The 16425-nt window shown below is 50.6% G+C and overlaps 2 protein-coding genes across 7 annotated transcripts in view; both read left to right on the forward strand.

Moving 5' to 3' along the window:
- Window positions 1-960: 960 nt before the first annotated feature.
- Window positions 961-5899, forward strand: LOC126987358 (uncharacterized). The gene is made up of 2 exons (XM_050844347.1): window positions 961-1894; window positions 2485-5899. The coding sequence occupies exons 1-2, from the start codon at window positions 1140-1142 to the stop codon at window positions 3713-3715; spliced, it is 1986 nt and encodes a 661-aa protein (XP_050700304.1). The 5' UTR covers window positions 961-1139; the 3' UTR covers window positions 3716-5899.
- A 5054-nt stretch (window positions 5900-10953) lies between these two features.
- Window positions 10954-16425, forward strand: part of LOC126987359 (zinc finger MYM-type protein 1-like) — a 66676-nt gene continuing 61204 nt past the window's right edge. For 5 of the 6 annotated variants that reach the window (XR_007740812.1, XR_007740813.1, XR_007740810.1 and 2 more), the window contains exon 1: window positions 10954-11177. The gene's annotated coding sequence lies outside the window, so the exon portion shown is untranslated. The remainder of the gene's footprint in view (window positions 11178-16425) is intronic. The other variant, XR_007740808.1, reaches the window with a different exon arrangement.

The following is a 16425-nucleotide window of genomic DNA, read 5'->3' on the forward strand; positions in this document are numbered from 1 at the left end:
CGCAAGTGGTCTTCTCCCCCACTGCCTCTCCTGTTAAAGCTGCCACCGCACCCATGGAGGGTGTGCAGTCTGGTAGCTCTGAGACTGTCCTGGTCGACGGTGAGGTGCCCCTGGAGGACACGCACCCAGCCGCGCCCTCTGCTGCCCCGCGCCTAGACTTCCCCGCCGAGGCCGGGCTGACACCAGCCCAGCAATACACGTGGTTTGCATCTCTACTGAAGCAGCACGGTGAGTTGGAGCCGCTCTTCAAGGAGGGTAGGCTCCGACCTTATCTCACGGTCAGGGACGACGTCGCCTTCTACAAGCGGCTCCTCACTGAGGGGTTCCTCGACGTAGTTTTGGTCGAAAATGCAGCGGAGCGGCAGCACACTGTCATCATCCACAATGTGCCGCTCTACATGAATGCCAACCTTATTGAGACCCCAGACAACTTTCTGTGGTTAAAGCGCAGGTTTGCGGGCACGGCCCCTCGCCCGCAGCTTCTTGGAGCGGTGGTTGGCCACGTCCCGACAGAGGTGCACCTCCCCGGGGTGGGTCGTAAGGCTGTGGAGCCCTACACGGCGGAGCCCGACATCTTGTAACGGGCTTGTCGGGGGGCGTTTAAAGGGTGTTGATTAAGACTTCAGCTTCCTTAAGGCGAATTATATTCGTAGCCTTTATGTACAAGAAGCGACGGAGCGAGAGCGACTGTCGTTGTGTGTCAGTCGGACTCTCGTGAAGGAGTGGCGAGTTACAGGTTGGAAAATAATGGTTACAATTGGTCACGTATGTCAAGGTGACCTCCACGCACCATCGGAGTGCTAAGTATACAAAACTGAGACGGTAAACACTGACGGACGACATTCCTATAAGGTGGCGTGATCTATCTGTCGTGGGGTTTTTCCATTGACAATTGTATGCCTAATTCGTGGCGATATTAAATAATAATAATACATTGATATCCTACTATAACAATCTGTCGCCACTGTTGCCGGTGGGGCCATCAGGAGTGGCGCTGCAGATCGGCCCCTCGGTGCCGGTATTGTGCGGGCACGCACAAATCAGCTCTGTGCCTCCAGAAGATCCAGGCGGGCACACCCGTCCCCCGTAAGTGCTGCAACTGTGGTGGTGAACATAACGCCCACTACCACTCCTGCCCGATGAAGCCTAAACCATCTCGGGTCGCGGCGCCTGACCACCACCCTCAGCAAGGCCGCCCTAGGCTTGTGTTCCGCCCTGCTCCTCTCCCTCAGTCTTCGGCCTGGGCCCGGGGGGCTCCCACAACGTCCGAGTTTCCGCCCCTGCCGGGCTCGTCCGCCCCTGCTGCCCCAGCATCACCCACTGCCACCCCTGTGCCTCGCCAGGCTCCTGCTCCGGCACCCCAGCCACAGCCTACCGTCCCCCCTGTGCCGGCTGCCAGTTCCCCCGCTGTCGATGGGTCGACCCCTGTCCTCCATCAGATCCTCGCTGCAGTCACCCAGCTGCAGGAGACGCTGGCTGCAACGATCTCCAGGGTGGCGGCCTTGGAGCAGCGAGTCTCCACGCCCCTGCCTGTGCGTGAGCTCTCCTCCATCCCGGCCCCTGCTCCAGCTTCAGCCCCGGCCCCGTGCCCTGCCCTGCCGTCTGCTGGTGAGGCCATGGACGCCGATAGTGGGGACAGTGTGGTTCCCCCTGCGGGCCAGATGCAGAACACCCCTGCAACCCCACCGGCTGTGGTGACTGCAGCTGCCGAGGGAACGGCCGAACCTCGCCATGGCCAGACGGGTCCTTCACCTTCACCTGCTGATCCTCCACTGCAGTGGGAGGCCACACTCCAGGTGCTGCTGGCGCAGTTTGCTTCCCTGACTCAGCAGGTGGCTGAGCTCTATCATCGGATCACCCCACTCCTTGACCGGCAACCACCCCCTCCTGACCAGTGAGTGTGTCCGCCTCTTAACTTGGAATGTCAACGGGCTACATGCCCGCTTCACTGACCTTCACTCCTATGTCATCACTCATAGGCCAGATATCGTTGCTCTTCAGGAGGTTGGGCCACGGGTGTCGGACCTGAGGGGGTATGATTTATATGTCTTAGATGGCACAGCAGGCAGTACCCGGGGCCCGGGGGATGGCTACGTATGTCAGACAGGGGACGGCGATAGTTTTTGAGGACATGGGTATTAATGAGGGCATTGAATATATCACTGTTTCTTTACTCCATATGGGTGAAACCCTATTTTTTGTTAACACGTATGTTCATGCGGGGGCTTTAAATCTTGCTAACTTTCCTGATTATGTTCATGAGGAGCCGACTGTTCTTGTGGGGGATCTTAACTCTCGCCACCGAGATCTTGGTAGTCACCGCACCAATAATGTCAATGGTGTCCGCTGGAAGGCCTTCCTTGATGCCTCCGAGACGGCTGTCCTCACGGGGGATAATGTGCCCACACATGTTCAGGGGGGCAGGTTAGACTATGTCACTCTCTTTAACATGTCAGCTTTTACTGCCCAGACCCTTATTTCCAGGTGTTTGCTGAGTGACCACTTTGCCCTGGAGACGACCATCCCGATCCAGCCTGCCCCTGCTGTGTCCCGGAAGCGGTTGGCTGTCCCTGCTGCCCGGATGCCGCGCCTCGTTGCCGAAGTCGGGGCGTGGTACCATACTGTGAAGGGATCATTTGCCGACGCCGCCTCGCTGTACCATGGCCTGCTGGACACCGTCGAGAGTTTTGTTGCAGCTGGCAGGGCCCCTCCAAGGCCCGCCAAGCGCCGCCTGCAGACCTACGCCTCGGACCCGGCTGTCTCCAACTGTCAGCGGACCCTTGCCTCGTACCAGCGGCGCTGGCAGCAGGACCCCGCCGATCGGGCTGCCCGCGATGCCATGGTCGCTGTGGCGCGCCACTTCACTGAACTCAGACAAGAGGCCCGGTCACGACACTGGGTCGCCTTCCTTGCCAGCGTGCGCAAGACCCGCTCCCTGCGGGAGGTTTGGCACCATGTCAACAGGGTGAGAGGGAGGACCAAACGGCTGGTGAGTGACCCTGACCCTGCGGGCCGGGCCCAGGACCTGATGCGCCAGTGGCAGAGGGCCTCCTCCCTTGGTGGTCTCCCTGCACAACACCAGGCCGAACTTGCCCGCCACAGGGAGCGGCGGATGGGGCTCGTTCAGCACCACGTCACACTTCTGGATGACACATGTGTCCCCATTACCCACGATGAACTCCTTCTTGCCGTCAAACATGGCAAGTCGACAGCCCCGGGCCACGACGGGTTGACTTACGACATTCTTAATGCCTTACTCGTTGTGCAAGGTGACAACCCCCTGCTTGACCTGTTCAACATGTCGTTTGCCGCAGGTTCCCTCCCCCCTCCGTGGAAAGCTGCATTGATCGTTCCCATCCCCAAGGGTGATGGCACCTTTCGCCCTATCTCCCTGATGAGCTGTGTGTGTAAACTGTTAGAGCGGGTGATCTTGAACAGACTTCTCTATAAGCTGGGGGACCGGCTCTCCCCAAACTTACATGGGTTTATGAAGGGCCGTTCCACAAGTGACTGTTTTCTTAAGTGCCTTAGTAATCCAGACGTGAATTGTCGCGCTTTTGTGGACTTAAAAGGGGCCTTTGATAGGGCCAACAAGGATGTCATAATGGGGGAACTCACTCTGCAGGGTGTCCGTGGAAGACTCTTAAGCTGGATCAGGGACTATTTGTATGGTAGGAGGGCGCAAGTGGTCTTCCAGGGTGCTACCTCCACGTAGGAAGTGTTTGAGCTGGGCACACCGCAAGGGGGTGTCCTCAGCCCCATGCTTTTCAACATTTTAATGGACAAAATTGCTCGGTGGCCCTTTCCGGGCAATACTCAGGTCATTATCTATGCAGATGACATCCTTGTGCAATGCAGCAGTCCTGCTCTTCTCAGTTTAGCTTTGGAGCAGCTGTCAGCGCTGTGTGAACCAATGGGCCTTGTCATCAATGAAACTAAGACGAAATTTCAAGCCAGTGGGAGGAGAGTTTCTCACCTGCCCAGCGTTAATGGCACTCCTTTAGCTAGAGTTCCTACATACAAGTACTTAGGCGCCCCTGTCAGCTTCCAGAAATCTGTGCAGAGCGTCACTCATGTTCAGGACATCTGCCTTCCTAGGTTAGCTCCTCTTAAGGTTTTGGCTAACAGGGGCCTTGGAGTCGGCATCCCTGTCCTCAGGATGTTTTACCTTTCTGTCGTCAGGTCCCTCATTGATTATGCTGCCCCTGTTTTGGTACAGTTTAGTGCGGCACAGCTTCACCCCTTGGAACTTATTCAAAATGAGGCCATGCGCCTCATTCTGGGATGCCCCAGAACTGCAAAACTTGAGGTCATGAGGGCAGAACTGAATCTGCCTCGTGTTGTGGACAGAATCTGGGAAATTACTTGTCGCACCGTCAGCCGCCTGCTTCGTGCTGGTGCAGTGCCCCTTCACCAGGCACTGGTAACTCTGCACCGTGACTCCAGGGCTCCTGTTACCTCCTACCTTAGGAAAATTTATCTCATGTTAGCAGAGACTGGTGTGTTAGAAGCGTGCTTAGGCCTAGTTTACTCCCCGGCCCAACCTGCCTGGCCTCCCTATCGTGTCAGTGTAGACGTTGAACAACTACCTTTCCCTAAACGTGATTGGCTTCCCCATGTCCTCCAGGATCACTTCATGGTCAAACTGTCCAAGTACCCCCGTGTTCGGGCTGTCCATGTGTACTGTGATGGTTCCGTAGATGGCAGCAGGTCGGGCTGTGGCGTGTTTATCCGGGATTACGCTTCCCCCACCCAGTACACTGACATTGAGGTTACCAGGCGGCTGCCGGGGTACCTGTCCTCGACCCGGGCTGAGCTGTATGCCATCCTTGAGGCTCTCCACACTGTAGCAGCTTTGCACGAAAATGTCTACTTGTTTGTCGATAGCCAGGCTGCATTGCATGAACTTGTGTCCTCCTCCGCTACCGACTGTGATCTTGTAGCTAAGTGCCTGACTGCCGTCCGTGCCCTTGAGGCCGCAGGTGCCACGGTCCACTTCACCTGGGTGCCCTCTCATGTGGGCATCCAGCTCAATGAGAAGGCAGACTGCCTTGCTCGACGAGCCCTTCAGGATGACACAGTGGGCCCTGGCACTGACTATACGCTTAGCTATGTTAAGAATAGACTTAGGCATTATTCACGTGATAGCATTGCTACCCAACTCAGACACTGCTGTGACAATGGCAGCGCCAGCAGCCTCCACTATGTTAGTGTCTCCCAGCGCTGTGTTTACCCCTATGGGCGACACAGTGCCCCTCAGGACGTGGTAGCAATGCGCCTTAGGCTAGGCTATAGGTACTACTGGGAGGTTAGTAACTCCCCTGGTGTCTGCTGCACGCTCTGTGCCAGGCCGAGGGGCCACACATTGCATCACTATGTCATGGAATGCCCTCTCATTGCTAAGTTTAAGCCACGGGACTGCCTTGACCTGCCCCAGACAATTTGTTGGCTCCTGAACCATGATGTCCTCCCTGCTATCCTCAAAGAACACCCTCAGTTTGCACCAAGGTGGTGATGCCGTGTGTGGCAGCCTGAACTACTGCCGTGCTATACAAGGCTGTGATCTCTGCAGTATTTTACTTTAAGGACTAGTATTACTCTATCTCTGTATTCATTCCCATCTAGTGCTTGGGCAATGTTCTCCGTCCCCACATTTTATTGTCTTATTGTCCAGGGGGAGGTACTGCCCCCTCCCTTGTTGTGCTTTCCTTCCTACCATTGTATCTTTTTAATTTCATGGTGCTACCCACACATGTATTAATAGTTGTATAATTACACTCTGTCCTGCCTAGGGGTTGGGATGGCATGTTCCTCCCTTCTCCCTTGTTGTTTACCTGCAACAATAAACTATCAATCAATCAATCATCAATCATAAAGAGAATCCTATTCGGATATCGTACTTCGGTCCACGCCAGCACTGGTGTTACTCCTTTCACTGCAATGTTTAGGAGAAAGCCCGTGCTTCCAGTCTACCTAGATACTGAGTCATATGAGGCGGCAGGAACTAGGGTAACGACAGCAGAGGCTTAAAGAGCTAACAGAGAGAGTGTTGCCAGAAAAAAAGGCAGCTGATGAAAAAATCACTATGAATATTGCTAAAGCTCAAAACAGACAAAAGAAGAACTATGATGCAAGACATACATCTAAATACAATGAAATAGTTGAGGGCTCATTAGTACTATTAAGAAACAAAAATAATCACCGAATGGGAGGAAAACTAGAAGCAAAATACATAGGCCCGTATGAAGTTGTTTCTCTTGTAAGCAAAGGACGCGCAAAACTGAAAAACGTTGCATCAAATAAAGAGCTAAAAAACTTGTACCACATAGTGAATTTAAAGGTGTACAAACAAAATGACACGAACGGTTTAAGGCAAGAAGATGACATCACTGGAGCAGAACCGTGCAACGCATCTGTGAATGAGCAGCAGCAATATCCTGAACAAACGGGAGTCCTACATATTCCAGCAGAAGAGAAAGTAATTTTACTCATGTTTGCAGATGAGAAAGCTGCCAGAAGGGTGGAAGCAGAAGGAAAATAAGTCACAGAAGATGAAATAGAGACAAAACCAGAGAAGCTTCCTGGCATGCTTGTCATGAGAAGATAAACACTTAAATGTGTTTACAAATATATGGATGAAGATGCAATTACAACGCTTCATGCAACACTTAAGGCAAAGGAGGACGACATTCCTGGGGCATGGCTATGTCAAGAATGTACAGGAATTACGGCAGATGGACGCGAAGTGGTCGAGTGCGAACCATGTTTTGAATGGTACCACACTGCCTGCCTTGGAACAACACAAAACTATAAGGCCTCATGGAGTTGTCTTAAGTGTAATCCAATCCCACAATCAAAAAGACAAAGGATAAAATGAATGAACACTCCTCAAAAATCCGTTATTTTTAATTGCTTTTTAAGTACTTTTTATCTAGCCCTCCAATAAAGACTTCTTTTTTACCATGATCCTGATAATCTGATTATGACAAGTATAATGAGGCATCACCATTGTTCTATCTGAAACTGCTTTTGACTCCAACGTAGACAATAATGAAATAGTATCAGTAACTACGGAACATGACGGATGATATGGTTTAATATTATGATGTGCTGCCTACATACTATCGGTGAGTACTCTGCCATATAAATTCAACACATTATTAGTGCTACACAAGTACCACTAAATTACCAGACTACATAAACTAATATGATTCTGATGTAGAAAAAATTCCTATTATTTTGTCAAACTTACCGTTGATTATGTAACTCATTAAAATAGTTGCTGTGTAAGGGGGGAGAAATGGCCTATAGGGGGAAAAAAATCTTCGGTCTGAAATTCCCCCCGGGGGAAGAACAGCCCGGGCTGCTTTTCCGGGGGGGAAATCTAACCTAGGCTAATTTTCCCTGGGGGAATTTCAGTCAGGGGGGAAAAATTTCCTGCTACACCGGTAGGCATCTTCCTGGTGGGGCCTGATGGTCGGCCCAAGGCTTCTTCCAGGTGGGGCCTGATATATATATATATATATATATATATATATATATATATATATATATATATATTTATATTTATATATTAATATATATATATATACCGGTCCACTACTCGAACTACAACAAAAAGGCATAATGTAGGCTATTTAGTACTGGCCCGATGTACATTTGCTTCTTATGGCCCGATTGCAGAATATTTATATCGGCCTTATATTGGCCCGATAAATAAAATCCTCGAACTACAACAAAAAGGCATAATGTAGGCTATTTAGTACTGGCCCGATGTTCATTTGCTTCTTATGGCCCGATTGCAGAATATTTATATCGGCCTTATATTGGCCCGATAAATAAAATCCTCGAACTACAACAAAAAGGCATAATGTAGGCTATTTAGTACTGGCCCGATGTACATTTGCCTCTTATGGCCCGATTGCAGAATATTTATATCGGCCTTATATTGGCCCGATAAACAAAATCCTTTATGCCATAGTTCCGTTATTTGCCGGTATCGGCCCGGACTTCCGATGTTTGCTGGGCAAACTACCTGGCTCCCAATTTCTTTCACTCAAATCTACCTGAAAATTTTCCCACCCTACATCTCTCAGTCTCCACTTCTTTCTGTCCTTTTCTTTCATTTCATTTCTACCGTTCAGCCCGCACTCCACGGTCAACATATTATGATCAGACACAATATCAATCATTCCCTCTTCATCTATCCACATGCGAGACACACATTCACGCATTCTCCCATTTACCAGTACATAATCAATCGCAGACTCCTGATTTCTTGCACTCCAGGTCACACGTCCCTCAGCCAGAGTTTCATTCAGGTTCTCTAAGTCCATTTCACTTACAAACTCAGCTAGCATTTCTCCATTCCGATTTATATACGTTCACCTAACATACCTGTATGTGCATTCATATCACCCATAACAATTAATCACTCTCTCTCCTGCAAGCTCCCTCACAACTTTTCTAAGAATATTGTACTTTCCCCTGTTTTCCCTTACTGCGCTTTCACCCTCTACAGTCATATACACAACAACCATTACTACTCTTTCTAGTCTGCCCTTCTTATTCTTGCATTCCACACTCACGGCCAATACATCTTCACTGCTAGCACTGTTACCTACATCCAGCACTTCCACCTTCAGATTCTCATTCTCAATCATCACATACTCACTCCCCTCAGTCTGCACATCGCCTCTCAGGTGTGTCTCAGTCAAGCCTATTATATCATATTTCCATTCATCCAGTTCCTTACTCATGTCCTCAAGTTTGCCCACGCCCCAGCCTCTCACATTCAAACATTCAATCTTCATGCCTTCACTTGATTGGGTTGTGTATCCACTCCTCCGTGTTAGGTCATTTATACCCGTTCATACTGTCTCCACTGCATACAGCGACTTCATCCGCACCCATTCACGCAGGCGCTCCCCCATCCTTCTGTTCCCGTTGCTGCCCAGGTGCACGCCAACCACGTCGAACGCTGCGTCTCCCCTCAGGACTCCATCCATGTCGATGAAGCTGACGTCGCCCTTCTTCCCTCGCGTCCATTCAATCTTCATCTTCATCATTTCTTCTTGGATCCTCTTGTTGGTAGATCGGCGCAGTCTCTCGTACTGTGGTCCTTCCCTTGGGCGTCTCATAATTCCCACAACTGCAACCTTCATTCCTTTTCCTTCCACTGCCTTCACAGAGTCTACTACGTCCTTCACTGTGTCTTCCTGTCCGACGTACTCCAGGGCGTTCCCACCACCCTGGACGATCAGCAGTCCGTCTTTCAAGTCGGCCGCATCATGCTGCACTCTTTTCTTGATGTTCCTCATCTGAGCACCACTCATGATGATGCAGCCACTGCCGTCCATGTTGCATTTAACGTGCCAGTGAGCGTTCTTCATCATACTGTCTCCTATGATGCGGATGGGGGCCCTCTTCACCTTCATTTCTGTTGTTCGTCGAGGCCTTGCTGTTTCTGTCGCTTGGTCTGGTCTTTCCTTGGGGGTCTCAGCAGTCCGAACCTCTCTCTCCACATGGTCCTCCTTGGGGGCAGCCACGGCTGTTGTCTGGACTCCCCTGTCCTCCAGGGTGTCATTGGGGGCAGCCACGGCTGTTTTCATGTCTTGGGGTCTTGGTCTTGGTCCTGGGTGTCGGTATTACACCAAGGCCATCTAGCGAGCCGACGCCAGCTGCTCACAGAGCTTCGTTCAGCTTTCCTGTCTTTCTTTTATATGTAGTCTTTGTTTGAACATCGCACGTACGGAGGAGCACTTGCGACCACAATGGAGGAATTAGGACCAAATGGTGAGATACGACCGGTTGAACATACGGCGCCAGGAAACCATGTACCGAATGACAAAGGAAAATGGCGATTCTCCTGCTGGCAACGTGATGAAAGCACGTCCTCACACCAAAGAAATGCTGCCAAGTCATACTCACTGAACGATCTGTCTCGTAACATGGACGTTATCACGCATCACCGAATAAAAAAAACTTCTGTATATAGTGTTTTTGTGAAGTACAAAGGCTAATGTATACTCACCCCCCAAAAAATTCCTACATGTCGTCACACCTGGGTCAAAATGGCCACTTCCAAAACTTCATTTGACAACAAAAATAACGTTACTGGAAACGCTGTGCCGACTGGCACACGGGGCACTCATACCAGAGAAGTGAGAAGGAGCAGAGGACTGTGATACCCTCTCCTCAACAGGGCACCCGACGCACTAATACATGCCCGTGAATGAGTTGAAAAATTCGGCCAAGGTTAACCACAGTGAGCGCGAGTTTCAAAAACCCCTTAATTTTTGTGCCAAACGGCAAACGGTTTCCATTCTAGGGTTAAGCAGTATAGGATATACGTTGTCAGGTCCGGGGCTTGTATTTGTTTTAAGGGACTGGAGAGCTTTAAGGACTTCATCGGTAGTTATTACAAAGTTAGGCAATGCCTGCTCAAGAGGAGGAAGAATCTTCCTCCAAGAGAGCGACCCGCTGAGGGCCACTCCATGTATTATTCCTCCAAGGATAAAACTAAGCGTAAGGAAAAGAAAATACAAGAAATAAAAGACCATAAATAAAATGCATAAAAAGACAACAACTTAGGGCATAAAAAGTCTCCAATTAGAAAGAAAAGAAGAATAAATAGCGAAAATAGGCAAATCGGAAAATAGGAAAACCTGAATATAGTGTGAAGAAGAGAAAAAAGAAGCAGATCATCACAAAAGAAGAAGAAAATACGGAAATAAAAGAAAAATGGGAAAAAATATGTACTAAATCAGAAGAGGAAAACAGGAAAATCTGAATCTAGGTACACAGAAAAAATAAAGAATCAAGAAGGACCTAAGAAGATGTGCAAAGAGGAGATTTGATTGATTGATAGTTTATTGTTGCAGATAAACAAGAGGAGAAGGGAAAAAGAAGAAATCAGGTAAATAAAATATATAAATTTGAAAATAGGTCAATCGGAAAGGATAAAATAGGAAAGTCTGAATATAGGGAGACAGAAAAGTGAAACAATCAAGAAGGAGCCAAGAAGCTATAAAGGAAGGAGAAGAAGAAGAGGAGGAGGAAGCCAACAAGTCCCCTGTGACATCAAGATCAAGGTCGAGGTCCGCCGCGTGCCCTGAAGTGCCCTGGCAGTGTTTCTCGTGGAGGAGGAGGAGCCCCTCGGCGTGCAGGCCCCCAGGGTGAGTGTGCGGGTGGTGGAGGGCCAGGGTGTGGACGGGCTACACTTGGGACAGGAAGGAGGGGAGGGCCAGGGTGTGGACGGGCTACACTTGGGACAGGAAGGAGGGGAGGGCCAGGGTGTGGACGAGCTACACTTGGGACAGGAAGGAGGGGAGGGTCAGGGTGTGGACGGGCTACACTTGGGACAGGAAGGAGGGGAGGGCCAGGTGTGGACGGGCCACACTTGGGACAGGAAGGAGGGGAGGGCCAGGTGTGGACGGCCACTTGGGACAGGAAGGAGGGAGGCCAGGGTGTGGACAGGCTACACTTGGGACAGGAAGGAGGGAGGGCCAGGGTGTGGACGGCTACACTTGGGACAGGAAGGAGGGGAGGGCCAGGTGTGGACGGGCCACACTTGGGACAGGAAGGAGGGGAGGGCCAGGGTGTGGACGAGCCACACTTGGGACAGGAAGGAGGGGAGGGCCAGGGTGTGGACGGGCTACACTTGGGACAGGAAGAAGGGGAGGGCCAGGGTGTGGACGGGCTGTACTTGGGACAGGAAGGAGGGGAGGGCCAGGGTGTGGACGAGCTACACTTGGGACAGGAAGGAGGGGAGGGCCAGGGTGTGGACGGGCTACACTTGGGACAGGAAGGAGGGGAGGGCCAGGGTGTGGACGGGCTACACTTGGGACAGGAAGGAGGGAGGGCCAGGGTGTGGACGAGCTACACTTGGGACAGGAAGGAGGGGAGGGTCAGGGTGTGGACGGGCTACACTTGGGACAGGAAGGAGGGGAGGGCCAGGGTGTGGACGGGCTACACTTGGGACAGGAAGGAGGGGAGGCCCAGGGTGTGGACGAGCTACACTTGGGACAGGAAGGAGGGGAGGGCCAGGGTGTGGACGGGCTGTACTTGGGACAGGAAGGAGGGGAGGGCCAGGGTGTGGACGGGCTACACTTGGGACAGGAAGGCGGGGAGGGCCAGGGTGTGGACGGTGCTACACTTGGGACAGGAAGGAGGGGAGGGCCAGGGTGTGGACGGGCTGTGCTTTGGACAGGAAGGAGGGGAGGGCCAGGGTTTGGACGGGCTACACTTGGGGGTATTATTCTAGTGTTTGCCCATACTCACCCCTCGCAACCAAAATTGGCTAGGGGGCCATTGAGACTTCGGGGAATGCGGTGGTAAACATGAAATGCGTTGCAAATGCATAGTTTTTGAGTTATGAGGGGTTGAAAAATACCCTAGATGTAGGGAAATTCCTAACAATTATTAAAATATAGGGAAATTTCATACATTCCGGGTTTTTTTTACAACGTACGGAAACCACGCAAGGTAATTATTGAAAATCACTCCGCACCTCCATATTGTACTTAAGGGCATATTATACATACGGACGATGTGTTTACATGGCGACGCCATTGCAATATGAGCAGCGTTGCCAACGATCCGGTTAGCAATGATACGCTATGTGAGACCAGGTCCACCACGCGTTGTTATTATTATTTTTTTGGTGTGAACACGCACCTTTACCTAATACTATTTCCGATAATACGCTTGGTTAGCGATGGTACGCTTTGTTAGCCATTAGCCCACGCATGTGAGACCAGGTCCACCACGCGTTGTTATTATTTTTTTAGAACACGCACCTTTAAGAGGGGGGGGTCCAGGGGTGGGGTGCAGCACCCCTTGGTTAGCAGGGGGGTCGAGGGGGGTGAAGCCTCCTCGTTAGCAGGTCGTAAAGTTCGGTTGGAGTAGTTTAAATATGCTCCCCCACAAAACTACCCCGAGTTCACGCAGGTCCCCGAAGATCGTTGGGGGAAGGGGATTAATTCGGCTTCTTTACTTCTAAGTACTTTTTTTTTTACTATGATATATGGAGGCGTATTATTGTATTCTGGAGGCGCGGAGTCAATATCCACAATCATCTTGTATACTGGGAATACGAGCCCGTGAAGCAGAATCAAAATCCAGTCAGTAAGGATTCACGTGTTCGAACAGCTCGGGCAAGAGGTTCGAGAGCCTGCACTTCCTGCACAAGCCGCAGTAGTGTTAAAGGCGCGGTGTTGGATGGATCCCGGCTAGCCGGTGGTTTTACTTGTGTCAGTGATAAACAATGAAGATACACTGTGTTTGGTGCCACGGACTCTACTTGGAGGACAGAAACCTTGCGATGAGGTGACAACCTACTAGTGAGAGGGCATGAGTGTGGTGAAGGCGGTTTATGTGAGCACAGATGGCCGCCGGTGCCACGCCAGATGGTGAGGTGAGCATCGTTTGGTGGGTTCACGACACTTCTCTCCCAAAGCAAGCTTGGGGATCCACTGAGTGCGTGGTTTTCGTATAGGAAACACTAAATTCGTCGCAAATGCTTATTTTAGTGGTGGTGGGAGGAAAAATTTCCTAAATTTAGGGAATTTCCCTAGATCTAGGGAGTTTTTATCCCCCCCCCCCCACTAAAAAAATACGCGAATGAGACGGATTTCATGTCCCCCACCAGAAACCCTGCATTCCCACCAGGTCCCCAGGCTTTTATGGGGGGGAGGGGGGAGTATGGGCAAACACTAGAATTTTACCCACTTGGGACAGGAAGGAGCGGAGGGCCAGGGTGTGGACGGGCTGTAATTAGGACAGGAAGGAGCGGAGGGCCAGGGTGTGGACGGGCTGTACTTGGGACAGGAAGGAGGGGAGGGCCAGGGTGTGAACAGGCTACACTTGAGACAGGAAGGAGGGGAGGGCCAGGGTGTGGACGGGCTACACTTGGGACAGGAAGGAGGGGAGGGCCAGGGTGTGGACGGGCTACACTTGGGACAGGAAGGAGGGGAGGGCCAGGGTATGGACGGGCTACACTTGGGACAGGAAGGAGCGGAGGGCCAGGGTGTGGACGGGCTACACTTGGAACAGGAAGGAGCGGAGGGCCAGGGTGTGAACGGGCTGTACTTGGGACAGGAAGGAGGGGAGGGCCAGGGTGTGGACGGGCTACACTTGGGACAGGAAGGAGGGGAGGGCCAGGGTGTGGACGGGCTGCACTTGGGACAGGAAGGAGGGGAGGGTCAGGGTGTGGACGGCCACACTTGGGACTGGAAGGAGGGAGGCCAGGGTGTGGATGGGCTCAACTTGGGACAGGAAGGAGGGAAGGGCCAGAGTGTGGACGGGCTACACTTGGGACAGGAAGGAGGGGAGGGCCAGGGTGTGGACGGGCTACACTTGAGACAGGAAGGAGGGGAGGGCCATGGTGTGGACGGGCTACACTTGGGACAGGAAGGAGCGGAGGGCCAGGGTGTGGACGGGCTACACTTGGGACAGGAAGGAGCGGAGGGCCAGGGTGTGGACGGGCTGTACTTGGGACAGGAAGGAGGGGAGGGCCAGGGTGTGGACGGGCTACACTTGGGACAGGAAGGAGGGGAGGGTCAGGGTGTGGACGGGCTACACTTGGGACAGGAAGGAGCGGAGGGCCAGGGTGTGGACAGGCTACACTTGGGACAGGAAGGAGGGGAGGGCCAGGGTGTGGACGGGCTACACTTGGGACAGGAAGGAGCGGAGGGCCAGGGTGTGGACAGGCTACACTTGGGACAGGAAGGAGGGGAGGGCCAGGGTGTGGACGGGCTGTACTTGGGACAGGAAGGACCCAGCAAACATGGTTATCCCGGGCCTGCATCTTGCCAGTGCTGGCAAGTCATCATAAACCAAATCGGTTTTGAATCGGTAAGCCATCACGTAGTAATGGGCCCAACAGCGGGCCATTTACTTGCCGATATATGTTTGCACCCTGGGCCTGAATCGGTTACGCTGCTGGCCAGAAACAGATCTATATTGCCATTCCGTAACCATACTGCAGCCAATACTGGGCCTATGCAGCCTTCTATTAATACCAATGCCGGCCCAATTCTGAGCCGGTTGCAGGCCAACATGGACCAACTGTTTCCATTACACCCTTTGCAGCTGTGATTTTCCTTTTGCCTTCTCAAAGCTTCATCTCATTGACTGTGTATGTCATCAGAAGAAGACCTTATGAAGTAACAGACGCTGTTCCTCCATAACGTTGTTTTCTAATGACATACACAGTCAATGAGATGAAGCTTCAAGAAGGCAAAAGGAAAATCACAGCTCCAAAGCGGGGTGGTATTGAGAACAGTTAAAATCACAATGAAATCCAGACAACAAATAACTGCAAACACAACACTGAAATGGGATTATCAAATCATATTATGCCAGTATTCTGGATTTTCAAGTGTTAGGGTTCTAACAGATGCTATAATTTGTCATCCATTTTCTTTGGATCATTTTAGATCTTTGATAATACAATAGTATCTTATTAAATAATGAGGCCAAAAAATGATCTATGTTGCATAGTAACTTTGACCACATTCAATAATGGTGGTTATATGACTGGACACATATTGCAAGCATCCATGAAAAATAAATGAATGCAAATTATAACATCCGTGAACCCAAAGATTGTCAGACCTAAGGATCGACATGAAAAAATGCAACTCAAATACAAAAATGTAATTTTGCTGCTTCATATCAAGCACTCAACCTTTCAACTTTGCTTGACATGGTGCTGTTTGACCTTGATATGTCTTACACTGGCAAGATTTAAGATTGGCAAAGTGTGAGCGAATTTACTGCTAGAATGTGTCATATAAGTGCTATAAATAAGACGATAATCATTATATGATGCAAAATATATTCTTTCCATAAGAAATCAAAAGCAAATCACAGCATCATGGTGAGATACATCTCTCCCTCTATACTATACAACAGACAAATCACAGCATCATGGTGAGATACATCTCTCCCTCTATACTATACAACAGACAAATCACAGCATCATGGTGAGATACATCTCTCCCTCTATACTATACAACAGACAAATCACAGCATCATGGTGAGATACATCTCTCCCTCTATGCACACACACTCACACACACACACACACACACACACACACACACACACAGGATATGGAGAAGATTGATAGAGAAGACCTAGTGACGAAGGACGTTAAGTGGTAGAAGAGGGCATAGCAAGAAACTGAAAAAGACGACATTCAGAAAAGACAAAGAAACACACAGTTTTCCACATAGAAGTATAACAGCTTGAAATGAACTTCATGAGATTGTGTGTGCAAAAACAATACATGAATTTAAGACAAAGTTGGATAGAAAAAGATATAGACGGGATGACAGCATGAGGCTAAGTATGGCTCTTTTCCTTACAACTAGGTAAACACACACACAAACACACACATGGGAATCTCGCCCCAAATTC

This window comes from Eriocheir sinensis, chromosome 64 (genome assembly GCF_024679095.1).
Source record: "Eriocheir sinensis breed Jianghai 21 chromosome 64, ASM2467909v1, whole genome shotgun sequence".
Taxonomy (NCBI): domain Eukaryota; kingdom Metazoa; phylum Arthropoda; class Malacostraca; order Decapoda; family Varunidae; genus Eriocheir; species Eriocheir sinensis.

Coding starts and splice junctions, on each gene's coding strand:
- LOC126987358 (XM_050844347.1), top strand. CDS start 1,140: ATGAAGCCTAAACCATCTCGGGTCGCGGCGCCTGACCACCACCCTCAG. Junction 1,895..2,484: donor CAACCACCCCCTCCTGACCA/GTGAGTGTGTCC, acceptor CCTTATTTCCAG/GTGTTTGCTGAGTGACCACT.